This window comes from Scyliorhinus torazame, chromosome 10 (genome assembly GCF_047496885.1).
Source record: "Scyliorhinus torazame isolate Kashiwa2021f chromosome 10, sScyTor2.1, whole genome shotgun sequence".
Lineage (NCBI taxonomy): Eukaryota > Metazoa > Chordata > Chondrichthyes > Carcharhiniformes > Scyliorhinidae > Scyliorhinus > Scyliorhinus torazame.
Genome location: NC_092716.1, coordinates 7,380,334 through 7,394,232, shown reverse-complemented (window position 1 = coordinate 7,394,232; position 13,899 = coordinate 7,380,334). Strand labels below are relative to the sequence as shown.

Below are 13,899 nucleotides of genomic sequence, written 5' to 3'. Positions count from 1 at the left end.
ACCTAAAATTAACACTGACAGTGTTAAAGATGCTGTTAAATATAAATTGCTGTTGTTGTTAATATTGTCTTTGATGACAGATAAAAATTAAAAATTAAAAGGTTTCATTTAACGTTAGTAACGTGTAGCTGGAGCTGCGACTTGCAAGTCGGAGGAGGTGACGAAATTGGATCTGGTCAATTGAGTAATTCACTTTGGTCTCCATATGACAAGAAAATTAAAAACTGACTGAAGGGGATAACGCTCTGGGATTAACGCAGAGTCCTAGTCCCAAAAGGAAGCAGGGTGAATTTCTGGAGGTTCGGAAATGAACATCAACACCCAACCATCATCAATGGTTGGAAGCTGAATCAGGACCCAGAGTTGTGGCCTTCAGCAATTCACTGTGTCTGGGAATTCATGGGGACAGGATTTTAATTTCACCCCATTTCTTTGGGTTCTGTGTTATAACCCAGGGGGCCCACAGTGGGCGAGGTTGGACACGACGCCCGTCAGGCTAGACAGTTCTCTGCCCAATGGAGCCATGTTTTACATCAAGTCAGTCAGTAAATTAGCTTCTCACCTTCTCTGTTTGACAGCAGCAACAAGGTCAGGCCCTGAGAACATGGAAAATAAGCTGTCTCCATTGGCAGATGAAGCCTCATCGCTGGAGCTGGCAGAATCGCCCTGGGTCCCTGACCAGCTCATCATATCTCTGCACAATACAGGGGTGAGGAGTTTGCAGGTGGTGGGGGAGAAGAAAGAGACATATACTCAGCTCCAGATTCATCCAGGAATTTCAATCCCATCTTTCTCGGGGGGGGGGGCATGCACATAAGACCATAGGACATAGGAGCAGAATTAGGCCACTCAGCCCATCGAGTCCGCTCCGCCATTCAATCATGGCTGCTATGTTTCTCATCCCCATTCTCCTGCCTTCTCCCCATAACCCCTGACCCCCTTATTAATCAAGAATCTATCTATCTCTGTCTTAAAGACACTCAGTGATTTGGCCTGCACAGCCTTCTGCGGCAAAGAGTTCCACAGATTCACCACCCTCTGGCTGAAGAAATTCCTCCTCATCTCTGTTTTAAAGGATCGTCCCTTTAGTCTGAGATTGTGTCCTCTGGTTCTAGTTGATCCTACAAGTGGAAACACCCTCTCCACGTCCACTCTATCCAGGCCTCGCAGTATCCTGTAAGTTTCAATAAGATCCCCCCTCATCCTTCTAAACTCCAACGAGTACAGACCCAGAGTCCTCAACCGTTCCTCATACGACAAGTTCTTCATTCCAGGGATCATTCTAGTGAACCTCCTCTGGACCCTTTCCAAGGCCACATCCTTCCTTAGATACGGGGCCCAAAACTGCTCACAATACTCCAAATGGGGTCTGACCAGAGCCTTGTATAGCCTCAAATACATCCCTGGTCTTGTATTCTGGCCCTCTCGACATGAATGCTAACATTGCATTTGCCTTCCTAACTGCCGACTGAACCTGCACATTAACCTTAAGAGAATCGTGAACAAGGACTCCCAAGTCCCTTTGTGCTTCTGATTTCCTAAGCATTTTCCCATTTAGAAAATAGTCTGTGACTCCATTCTTCCTTCCAAAGTGCATAGCAGGTACAGGATGGTTATATAATAATAATCTTTAGTGTCACAAGTGGGCTTACATTCACCCTGCAATGAAGTTACTGTGAAAATTCCCTCATCGCCACATTCTGGCGTCTGTTCGGGTACACGGAGGGAGAATTCAGAATGTCCAATTCACCAAACAGCGCGTCTTTCGGGGTTTGTGGGAGGAAACCGGAGCACCCGGAGGAAACCTACGCAGACACAGGGAGAACGTGCAGACTCCGCACAGACAGTGACCCAAGCCGGGAATCAAACCTGGGACACTGGTGCTGTGAAGCAACAGTGCTAACCACTGCCCTGCCGTGACAGTGAGGCATGGATTCAGAAAATGGGAGAAATAACAGTGACGTTCTCTGGATTTAAGCAAATGAAATGTTAATCGCTGCATTAAAAAGATTATTAAAACTGGTCACTGGTTCAATCGGCCTGGACTAGCACATTTAGTAAATGGATCACTGAAAGCAACAGTGAGAATAAACTCACGGTGCTCACACTCTCTTGGGACACATGCACCCCACAACTGCCAATACCAATAGCAATAGTCACACACTCACTGCGCCAAGGCACACGTGTGCACCACACCCTCCGCACTCCAGCCAATACATCTGCCCCCTCCCACATGCCTATTGCACATGTCTGCCTATCCCACCCGTGACATGACTGCCTGCCCTCCCCATGCTACAACACTACGGGAGACACATACCACACAATGACACAAAAATACACTGCCCCCTCCAATCCCCCCCCCCCCCCCCCCACACACAGGGAGCCCCCTCCAATCCCCCCCCCCACACACACACACTCACAGGGAGCCCCCCCCCAAACACACAAGGAGCCCCACACACACAGGGAGCCCTCCCCCACACACCCACAGGGAGCCCCCGCCCACACACACACAAACACACAGGGAGCCCCACACACACACTGTGCCCCCCCCCCGACACACACACGGGCACCCCCCCCACACACACACACACACAGGGAGCCCACCCCCACACACACAGGGAGCCCGCCCCCACACACACACACAGGGAGCCCCCCCCCACACACACACACACACACACACGGTGCACCCCCCCCCACACACACAGGGAGCCCCCCCACACAGGGAGCCCCCCCCCACACACACACACACACACAGGGAGCCCCCCCCCCACACACACAGGGAGCACCCCCCCCCCCCCACACACACAGGGAGCACCCCCCCCCCCCACACACACACACACACAGGGAGCCCCCCCACACACACACACACACAAAGGGAGCCCCCCCCCCCCAACACACACAGGGAGCCCCCCGCACACACATTAAGATACTTCTTGCGTTTGATTATACTGCATCATTTTACTCTCCTGCACTAGCCAAGTGTGTGTGAAGACCTATTGCACCTACCCCTCAGTAAAACACTCTGACGGCTGCCACGTCCTGTGAGGCTCGTCGGGGATGGGCCAGTTGGTCCTCGCGGTGCTGTGCCGCCGGACATGTTGCACTTGTCGCTTCTGCTGCATAGCTTGACTAACACCAGCCACGTATCGGGCAAACTCTGGGTCTGAACCAACTAGAGAAAGAGAGAGAGAGAGAGAGAGAGGGAGGGAAGCACCATGGCAGCTCCGGTCATTGACATATTTAACTGTTTCCGAGACAATTCCCAACTGTTTAATCTACTTGGCTGAACAATCTACCACACTGATAACAAATTAATTTAACACCAGTCACCTGTCTATAATCATCTTTGCTGACAGGATAAATAAATGTCAGAATAGGCTGTAAAATTATACACCACAGCCGTCACAATCATCAAGAGGAACAGGAAGAAGCAAAGATCAACTTTGGGTAACTCTTGCCTGTTCCTTCCTTTATTCATTACTCTCTGGCAGCGAATGGCACATTTCAGACAAGGTGTCACAGTTCCTGGGAGTTATAGAGGAGTGAGGGGAAGAACTGTACAAACTAGTAAAGACCCAGGTTCAATCCCTTCAATACATGGTGAGGGTGACAGCGGGACTCGCATCGAATTCTGGTTTTTCTCCCAGCTCCGCTCAGCCTGTCCATCAGCTCATCTCCCGCTTCCTCATCCATATTCCTACTGAACTGCTAACTTCATTCCTGGCCCTGGTGGTAACTGCCCCCCTGCCTTCCTTTCAAATCTGTGGTCATCACCAACAGACCACCCCAATCTGAAGAAACGTCTGTTCGTGGCCCCTCGACCGTTACAAACTTCTCTCCGACCTCCCTTTCCTTCTGCAAAGTCCTCACTGCCTTTCAATTGGGCGCCAATCGTTCCCACCGTGTGTGAATGTCTCCGATCATCACAAATTACAACCCATTTGGTTTCCTGAAACACCAAAACACACACTTTAGTCTGGATTTCAAAGCTGACAGATTGATCACTATCGATCTGGAATGCAACACTACGGAAGGATGAAATCAGATGGAGGACTGAGGGTCACCCAACTCCAGAGCATTTCCTTCCAGTTCAACAGCCTTTGTAAGGCCCATACAAGCTGTGTAAGGAGGTTTCTGACATTTTACTACAGCTGTCTCAGGGAAAAGACCATGTCAATTGTTGATCCACGGGCGAGGAAGTTACACTAAACTCTCCAGATAAACAGGTTCAGCAAGTACTTGCAACCTTTAAAGAACGATGCATGCAAACACCTTGCCAGGAATGGCAAGGAGGGAAATTCCCTCTGTTTGCAATCCCTCCAATCTCCTGTGTCAAACAGACAATGATTTCTTGTCCAATCCGAAAGCTGCGAGCTTCATGCAAGGTCAGGCAGATATTCCTCAAAATCTTTGCCCTATTATGTATTTTCTTTTCAGGTACAGAACGATCTGTTTGAGCTGCGCGCAGAACAATACCTTTCACTGTACCTCAGTACACGTGACAATAAAGTAATCTAATCGCACACCTAAGTCATCATGTCTATCTTTTCATAGGCTCACTGCTGTCCTACCGGCTAATTTAGGAGCATGCATCAAATCTGGGACCTTTGACACAAGGATCCATATGGCCGGAGTGGCCGAGGCCTTTTAAAATGAAGCAGAGGTGTGGAAAACCACTTGGAAATAGTTTACCTGCAGGATCAAAAGGCAGGATGTCTCCCAGCATTCCAAATACGCCATCACTCTGGACCCGATTGGGCCATGTGTTATTCCTGGTGTTCGCCACCTTTGGCCCCAACATGTCAGACATGACATTGTCCATGATGTTGTCCATGTAATTGCCAACGAGACCCAAGCTGTACAAGTCCGAACTCAAGTCGGACTGCACTGCGATGTTGCTCCACTGGCTCATAGACCCAATTGGAGACAATCCTGCTCCTGGGCTCGGTGAAGTCTGCTGAGATGAGCTGTTTGGCCACTTCGCGGGGGCTCGAGGGGTTTGTGGGCGTGCTGGCGGTGGTTGTTGCCCAATGGGTTGAAGGAGGTGCTGGTAATATTGCAATTGTTGCTGCTGTTGCTGGTGCTGGCGCTGTAAGACCTGATGGGAATTCGGCAATGGAGTGTGTGGTACAGTCTGTGGTTGCTGCAAGGTAGCTGATTTCTGCTCTGGCGCAGTGATCGAATTCCTTCTGTTAATGAGAGGCGATGCTTTTTGGGATTTGCCCATGTTGAACCCAGAGAGAAAGTCAATAACATCTTGCATTTCCTGGTCACTTGGCAACTTGATGCCTTGATCGTCCTTCCCATCATCCCCTTTGAAGATATCCCTCTTGTCTATAGAGAAACCATTGACCATTGGGTTGGAAGAGCCTCGGGAGGCTTCCTGTGAATCGACAGTCTTTGGGAAATTTCCAATGTTCAGAATGCTCTGCAGCCTCAGGTCTGAATGGCTGGACAGCTTGGCCTTCCGTTCCTCCTCAGAGCTGTTAATGGAGAAGCCACTCTTGGAGGGCGTGCTTGGGATCGAAAAGCTCCCTCCGCTGCTGTTACTCGTGCTGTTGCTGCTGCAGGAGTTTCGCTTTGTGAAACGAGAGGTAAGCTTCGCAAAAGTCTTCTGCAGACCGCCAGAGGACTTGACGATAGCCCCATTCCCTGTGGGAATATCCACGTGAGTCCCAAAGTCAGTGCATTCCCGTCTTAGCTGGATCTGAATGCTCGGTAAAACCTGCTCCCTGCGAAGTTCAACAAAAATAGCAACTTACTATCCAACAGTGCCACATCGTGTTATCATAGAATCCCTACAGTGCAGAAGGAGGCCTTCCGACCCATTTTGTCGGCACCGGCTCTTAGAAAGAGAACCCTACATTTTTTAAAATAAATTTAGAGTATCCAATTATTTTTTTCCAATTAAGGGGCAATTTAACATGACCAATCCACCTGCCCTGCACATTTTTGGGTTGTGGGGGTGAAACCCACGCAAACACGGGGAGAATGTGCAAACTGCACACGGACAGTGACACAGAGCGGGGATCGAACCTGGGACCTCGGCGCCGTGAGACAGCAGTGCTAACCACTGCACCACCGTGCTGCCCTAGAGTACCCTACTGAAGCCCACACCTCTACCCCATCCTCGTAACCCAGTAACTCCACCTAACCCTTTGGATACTAAGGGGCAATTTAGCATGGCCAATCCACCTAACCTGCACATCTTTGGGCTGTGGGGGGAAACCGGAGCACCCGGAGGAAACCCACGCAGACACGGGGAGAACCCACGCAAACTCCATAGCCACCCAAGGATGGGATCAAAGCCGGGTCCCTGGCGCTGTGGGGCAGCAGTGCTAACCAGTGTGCCACCGTGCCGTCCAATCTAGATTTTAATCTAATCGAGAGACACTTAAGTACGCAAAATTAGAGAGCTGGAACATGAATAAGAAAAGGTTATTTCCATGCGTGAGTGAAATTGTACCAAGAGCAGTAGAAACAAAAAAATTAGGGAGGAGGAAGAGGACCTTTTTGACTCAAATTACAACAGAATTATGGAATACGCTGTATGGGGAGGGGGGGGGCGGGGCTGAAGTGAACAGCAAGGATGACATTGAGACACGCATCAGGTGGGTTTCTGCTTTCAATGATTGGAATGCATCAAGAACAAGAGAACATAGACGCAAGATGAAATGAGTTTGATTTAGAAGAGAGGAGAAACACTTTAAAAATATTACATGGTTGTAAGGCTGACCAGATTCAGAAGATTAGTAAGAAGGTCAATTTCCCGCACATCCCATAACCCTAGATATCCTTAATATCTAGAAATCTATCGATCTCCGACTTCAATATACTCAATGATTGATGCGGTACAGCATTCCAAAGATTCACTATCCCTCGAGTAGAAATTCCTCCTCATCTCTTATTCTGAGCGGTGTCCCCTGGTTCTAGGCTCTCAGCCAGGTGAAACATCCTTTCTGCATCGCCCCAGTAAGAATTTTAGAATCATAGACGTTTACAGCATGGAAACAGGCCCTTCGGCCCAACCAGTCCATGCCGCCCAGTTTTGTATGCTTCAATGAGATCGTTTTATAGGAGAGCACTTAGAAAACAAAACAATGGCAGGATCGGACAGAGTCAGCATGGATTTACAAAAGGGGAAATCATGTTTGTCAAATCTACTGGAATTCTTCGAGGATGTAACTAGTAGGGTTGACGAGGGGGGAGCCAGTGGATGTGGTATATTTGGACTTTCAGAAGGCTTTTGACAAAGTCTTGCATAAAAGATTAATGTGTAAAATTAAACCGCATGGTATTGGGTTAGTGTATTGAGATGGACAGAAAACTGGTTGGCAGACAGGAAACAAAGAGTAGGAATAAATGGATATTCCCGATATTCGAGTCTTTTTCAAATTGGCAGGCAGTGACGAGTGGGATACCGGCAGGATCGATACCAGGACCCCAGCTATTCACAATATACATTAATGATTTAGACGAGGGAACTAAATGTAATATCTCCAAATTTGCAGATGACACAAGGCTGGGTGAAGGGTGAGCTGTGAGGAGGATGCAGAGATCCTTCAGTGTGATTTGGACAAGTTGAGTGAGTGGGCAAATGAATGGCAGATGCAGTATAATTTGGATAAATGCGAGGTTATCCACTTTGGTAGCACAAACAAGAACTATTGTCTGAATGGCCATAAACTAGGAGGGGAATGTACAACAAGACCTGGAAGCCCTCATACACCAGTCACCGAAGGTAAGCATGCAGGTACAGCAGGTGGTAAAGAAGGCAAATGGTATATTGGCCTTCACAGTGAGAGGATTCAAGTACAGGAACAAGGGTGTCTTGCTGCAATTGTACAGGGCCTTGCTGAGCCCACACCTAGAATATTTTGTGCAGTTTTGGGCTCCTTATCTAAGGAAGGATATCATTGCTTTAGAGGGAGTGCTGAGAAGGTTTACTGGACTGATTTCTGGGATAGGGAGAGATTGAATCGGTTAGGATTGTATTCGCTGGAGTTCAGAAGAATTGGGGAAAGCTATAAAATTCTAACAGGACTGGACTGGGTAGATGCAGGAAGGATGTTCCTGATGGTGGGGGGTGTCCAGAGCCAAGGGATACAGTCTGAGGATACGGGGTAGACCATTTAGCACAGAGATGAGGAGAAATTGCTTCACCCAGAGAGTGGCCAGCCTGTGGAATTCATTACCACAGGAAGTAGTTGAGGTCAAAACATTGCATGTTTTCAAGAAGCAATCAGACACAGCACTTGGGGCGAAGGGGAATGGAATCAAACGATATGGGGGGAAAGGCAGGATAAGGCTATTGAATTGGATGATCATCCATGATCATAGTGAATGGCAAATCAGCAGGCTTGAAGGGCTGAATGGCCTCCTCCTGCTCCTATTTTCTATGTTTCTACCTCTCGTTCTTCGAAACTCTCGAACATTCAAGGTCCGGTCTCCTCAATCTCTCTCTTCGTAGGACAATCCCACTATCCCAGGATTCAGTCGGTGAGCTTCATTGCACTCCCTCTATGGCCAGTATATTCTTGCTTAAGGAGATCAAAACTGTCCAGAATACCCCAGGAGCGGTCTCACTATAATTGCAGCAAGATATCTTTACTCTTGGTCTCAAATCTTTTTGCAATAAAGGCCAACTTATCATTTGCCTTCTGAATTGCTTGTTGCACCTGCGTGTTAGCTTTCAGTCACTTATGAAGGAGACCTGGGTTCCTTTGGGTAGGGGCTGGTTTCGCACAGTGGGCTAAACATCTGGCTTGTAATGCAGAACAAGGTTAGCAGCGTCGGTTCAATTCCCGCACCGACCTCCCCAAACAGGCGCCGGAATGTGGCGACTAGGGGATTTTCACAGTAACTTCATTGAAGCCTACTTGTGGCAATAAGTGATTATAATATTATTATAGCAACACATCCCCAATCTCTCACCACTTAAGAAATATTCTGCATTTCTGTTTTTCCCACCAAAGTGAATTCTTCAGATTTTCCCACATTATTTTCCATCTGCCGTGTTCTTGCTCAATCACGCTGTCTCATTCCCTTTGAAGCCTCTTTGTATCCCTCCTCACAACTCACATTCCCACCTCGGAAGAGTGTCAGGCTGGGCTATGAAGTGGGGTAAACAAGCTTTCTCTATTCTTAAGGCTTTTCGAGCTCTGACTGCATGTTCCACACTGTACCTTCTCTCTTTCCAGCTGGACAAGTCAAACACTGCTGTGTATAACACATCCACCAGCCCGAGCGTTTTCTCAGGGTCCAGGCTCCTCTGTAACAGAGACATGGTGGCAGGGTCCTCCTTCAAACACCTTGGGGGGGGGGGGGGGGGGTTTAAAAAAAGATGAATGAGAAAACACAATTACATTTCCACCTCTTATTTCTTTGGTGCCTCTCACCACACACCTTCCTGATGGTGGCTACCTACTCCAGGAGGCAAAACTCACAATCAAGTGGCTGGCTTTGACATTTAAAGGACCCGGTTCTAGCTCAGTGGGTAGCACTCTCATATCAGAGTCAGAAGGCCATGGGTGCAAGTCCCACTCCAGAGAGATCAGCACAAAATCTAGGCTGATAGACTAAGGGAGCGCCGCACTGCCAGAGGTTCAGTACTGCGGGAGCGCTGCAGTGACAGAGGGTCAGTACTGAGGGAGTGCCGCACTGTCAGGGGGTCAGTACTGAGGGAGTGCTGCACTGCCAGAGGTTCAGTACTGCGGGAGCGCTGCAGTGACAGAGGGTCAGTACTGAGGGAGTGCCGCACTGTCAGGGGGTCAGTACTGAGGGAGTGCTGCACTGTCAGAGGGTCAGTACTGAGGGAGTGCTGCACTGTCAGAGGGTCAGTACTGAGGGAGTGCCGCACTGTCAGACGGTCAGTATTGAGGTAGTGCTGCACTGTCAGAGGGTCAGTATTGAGGGAGTGCCGCACTGTCAGACGGTCAGTACTGAGGGAGTGCAGCACTGTCAGACGGTCAGTATTCAGGGAGTGCTGCACTGTCAGTGGGTCAGTACTGAGGGAGTGCTGCACTGTCAGAGGGTCACTAATGATGGAGAGCCGCACTGTCAGACGGTCAGTATTGAGGGAGTGCCGCACTGTCAGACAGTCAGTATTGAGGGAGTGCTGCACTGTCAGTGGGTCAGTACTGAGGGAGTGCTGCACTGTCAGAGGGTCACTAATGATGGAGAGCCGCACTGTCAGACGGTCAGTATTGAGGGAGTGCCGCACTGTCAGACAGTCAGTATTGAGGGAGTGCTGCACTGTCAGAGGGTCAGTACTGAGGGAGTGCTGCACTGTGAGACGGTCAGTATTGAGGGAGCACTGCACTAATAGTCAGTACTGAGGGAGTGCTGCACTGACAGAGGTACCATGTTTCGGATGAGGTGTTAAATTGAGTTCCCACCTGCCCTCGGAGATGGACATAGAACATTCAATGGTACTATTGAAATAATAGCACGGGTGTTGTCCCAGTATCCTGGTTAATATTCATCCCTTTAACATCATCGCTCAAACCATTTAATTAGTCCATTATCTCATTGCTCTTTGCAGGAATCATAGAATTTAGAGTGCAAAAGGCGGTCATTCAGCCATCGAGTCTGCACCAGCCCCTGGAAAGAGCACTCTACCTAAGCCCATACCTCCACCCTATCCCCTTAACCCCAGCTAACCTTTTGTTTTAGATAATAAGGGCAATTTAGCATGGTCAATCCACCTAACCCGCACATCTTTGGACTGTGGGAGGAAACCGGAACACCCGGAGGAAACCCACGCAGACACGGTGAGAACGTGCTGACTCCGCACAGACAGTGACCCAAGCCGGGAATCGAACCTGGGACCCTGGAGCTGTGAAGCATCAGTGCTAACCACTGTGCTACCGTGCCGCTCCTGCTTTTGATGTGTGCAAATTAGCTGCTGCAATCTTTTACATCATAACTACACTTCAACGCTACTTAATTTTGAATACTTTGGAGCATCCCATGGTCATGAAAGGCGCTATATAAATGCAAGTGTTTCTTTCTGGTGCAGAATGTTTTCCATCCCCAAGACACAACTGAATTTCACAGGCATCAACCTGCAACTTATTACTGCATGCAAAGGAACTGCCATTTTGTCAGCATCCTTCCATCTACGCAAGGTGATGGGTCATGTAACAAGCCAAATCCATTGGTAAAGCGGATGTAGCAAGCCAAATCCATTGGGAATGGGGATGTAGCAAGCCAAATCCATTGGGAATGGGGACGTAGTAAGCAAAATCCATTGGAAATGGCGTAGCTTCATGCTGTGTACTTTTGCTGATGGCTGAAGAAACCAATCGGTCTGTGAGAGGCAGGTTCAGCCACAAGTGCTACACATGAAGTGGTTATCAGGGATTGTGGGTTGTTGCTTCTGGTGTTACCAAGCTGCTGTAGCCATTGATGGTGGTGCACATTGGCCCACAGGAGATGTCACTATTTCCCTCTATCATTAGCTAGTGTCCTCCAGGTGCGAGGATCAATGTTGAGGGCCTTCCTATCACACTTGCAAGCATCTTTGAAGTGGAACTGCGGGGCATCCTACTGGCTCTGGCTAACACCCCCCCGACAAAAAAATCCTTGGGCATGCATCGGTCTTCCACTCTGCAAACGTGCTTCAGCCAGTGAAGTCGCCGCTGTTCAATGAGTGTCAAAATACTTGGGAGATTTGAAAGAACTCCCACTATCAATAGTGAAGCAGACTTACGCAGGACTGGTGTGTTAGTACCTGTCACATGCAGACCAAAAACACTGATTTAATAGGTCTAGAAATTACACTCCATAACATGGGTTACAAACACATCAATATGAAATCCCTATTTAAATAGTGGTATTGACCTAGAATAGAAACAAAGATACTGAGGATGCTGGGGATCCGAAAGGGAAATAAAAAGTGCTGGGAGACTCGGCAAGTCTTGCTGCACCTGTGTGAGAGAGAAAGAGAGTTTTGAGTCCAATATGATTATTTTTCTCGAGTTACGAAGAAGAGGCATATTGGTCTCGAAATGTTAACTCTCTCTCCACAGATGCTGAAAGGTAACCCACTTATTTTAAATGGGTTATCTCTTCTGTTAAAGTAGAAAACCAAGAAATTACAAGCAAACTTAAGGACTGAAACAAGTGTTTACGCAATATAATTACAGAATAGCCATAAGTCATATTGAATTGTAAACACTAAAGAGCAGTGTAATTTATAGTTCTACCTTAATAGTCAATCCACAGGGAGAAAGTTTACAATGAAGGAGTTCACAGATCAGGCATGTGCATCTGCACCAAGACCCACAAATCAGCCGTGGTCACCTTTGAGGGGCTCTCTGGACCAATGTTCCCTCTAAGCTGTGTCGCCCCACAGTAACAGTCCCTACAAAGGCTGCGCAGAGTCGGCCCTTTTCAGTGACACCAACCCCCCATATAAACAAATCACCCGGACATTTCAAATAAAACTCAGGGGGAATGTTTATCCCACCCCCAGCACAAGTCTCAGCCTTCAGGAGATAAGACAAAGAAAAAATAATTTGATGTTAGTTCTGGCGTTATAGAAAATTGCAGCAAATAGTACTCATTAAAGTCCAAAGAGAATTTTAAGTGGGGCAACATATTGAACTCAAACGTTACAACCCAGAAAACTTAATAAGCCATTGATTGCTTTCATTAGCACCATCTGTGTAATGATTCAATTCAGTCTGTGTGAATGTGGAGAGTAGTGAACAGGCCCAGAAAGAAATAACTTGCTCACCACATATACTGCGTATATAGTGTGCCTGCAGCCAACATCTCACCATTCTATTCATAGTCAATGTTATGAAAGCTCAAACATTCCATACATTAGCAAGCACTCTCCCCTTAAACCAGAAACCTAGCATGCGGGAGAGAAAGAGTGTCAAACACAGATCTTTCAGCTGCAGCATCTGGGTTTAAACCTAACCCACACAGACTGGATTAAAGACACCTCTCCCTAGTGACTGTCAAAGAAGTTTCAATCTTTTTTCAAAAAAAATTTAGAGTACCCACTTATTTTTCTTTTCCCAATTAAGGGGCAATTTAGCGTGGCCAATCCACCTACCCTGCACATCTTTGGGTTGTGGGGGTATCACCAATGTTGACACGGGGAGAATGTGCAAACTCCACACGGACAGTGACCCAGGGCCGGGATTCGAACCCGGCTTCTCAGCGTCGTAGTCCCAGTGCTAACCACTGTGCCACCCTAAGAAGTTTCAATCTTAATTCAGGCCTCAAATTAACAATCTCACTAAGAAGTCAAAGGATTATTAGCCTGGGAACTGCCAGGCAAGAGACTGAGGACATGTGGCTAGGGCAGTGTCGAGGGAGCTTTCTTCATATCTAACCAATGCTGCACATGGCCTAAGACCTGTTTGGTGTTGAAGCCAAAATTCTGGTCCCGAAAAGCGGGGCACACACCAAAAAATCCATCATGCAGCTCTTAGCTGTGAACTGATATTCCAAAGGCTCGATTCTGCACGTGTCTCTGAGAGTTCTCGCTGCTCCTTTGAGATGGACAAGTCAGCGATCACTTCCATTGTACCCTTTAAAAACAATTACACTTACCATGTTGAAGGGACCTGAACCAAGATCCTGGAGCCCTCCAGGCTGATCTGTGGGGCGTAAGCTTCTTTGTTCTCAATTTGCGCTGTGTCCACCACCACCTGATAATAAAACAAACATCAGAGCAACATCACTCCAATCACTGGCCTATGGGGAGGAATAAATCCCACTCTATTGATGAATCTAAGTTCTGCACAAGTAATTTTCATTAATTTTCTCCCACTTCTCTCCTCCCTGGACTACAAGTGCTCATCATCCCGCCCAGCGACCAATCTGCTGAGTGTATTGAGCAGAGTGGGGAAAGTTTTACCCGATTGTCAGCCGGCACAC

General features: G+C 48.0%; 1 protein-coding gene across 4 annotated transcripts in view; it reads right to left on the bottom strand.

The window, feature by feature from the left end:
* garre1 (granule associated Rac and RHOG effector 1) overlaps positions 1-13,899 on the bottom strand; it is a 210,029-nt gene that overhangs the window by 16,224 nt on the left and 179,906 nt on the right. For all 4 annotated transcript variants that reach the window (XM_072517783.1, XM_072517785.1, XM_072517784.1 and 1 more), the window contains 5 exons: positions 13,573-13,670; positions 9,186-9,311; positions 4,693-5,732; positions 3,007-3,172; positions 563-694 (listed from right to left, as the gene is read on the bottom strand). In XM_072517783.1, the coding sequence (XP_072373884.1) occupies positions 563-694; positions 3,007-3,172; positions 4,693-5,732; positions 9,186-9,311; positions 13,573-13,670 (1,562 nt within the window). The remainder of the gene's footprint in view (positions 1-562; positions 695-3,006; positions 3,173-4,692; positions 5,733-9,185; positions 9,312-13,572; positions 13,671-13,899) is intronic.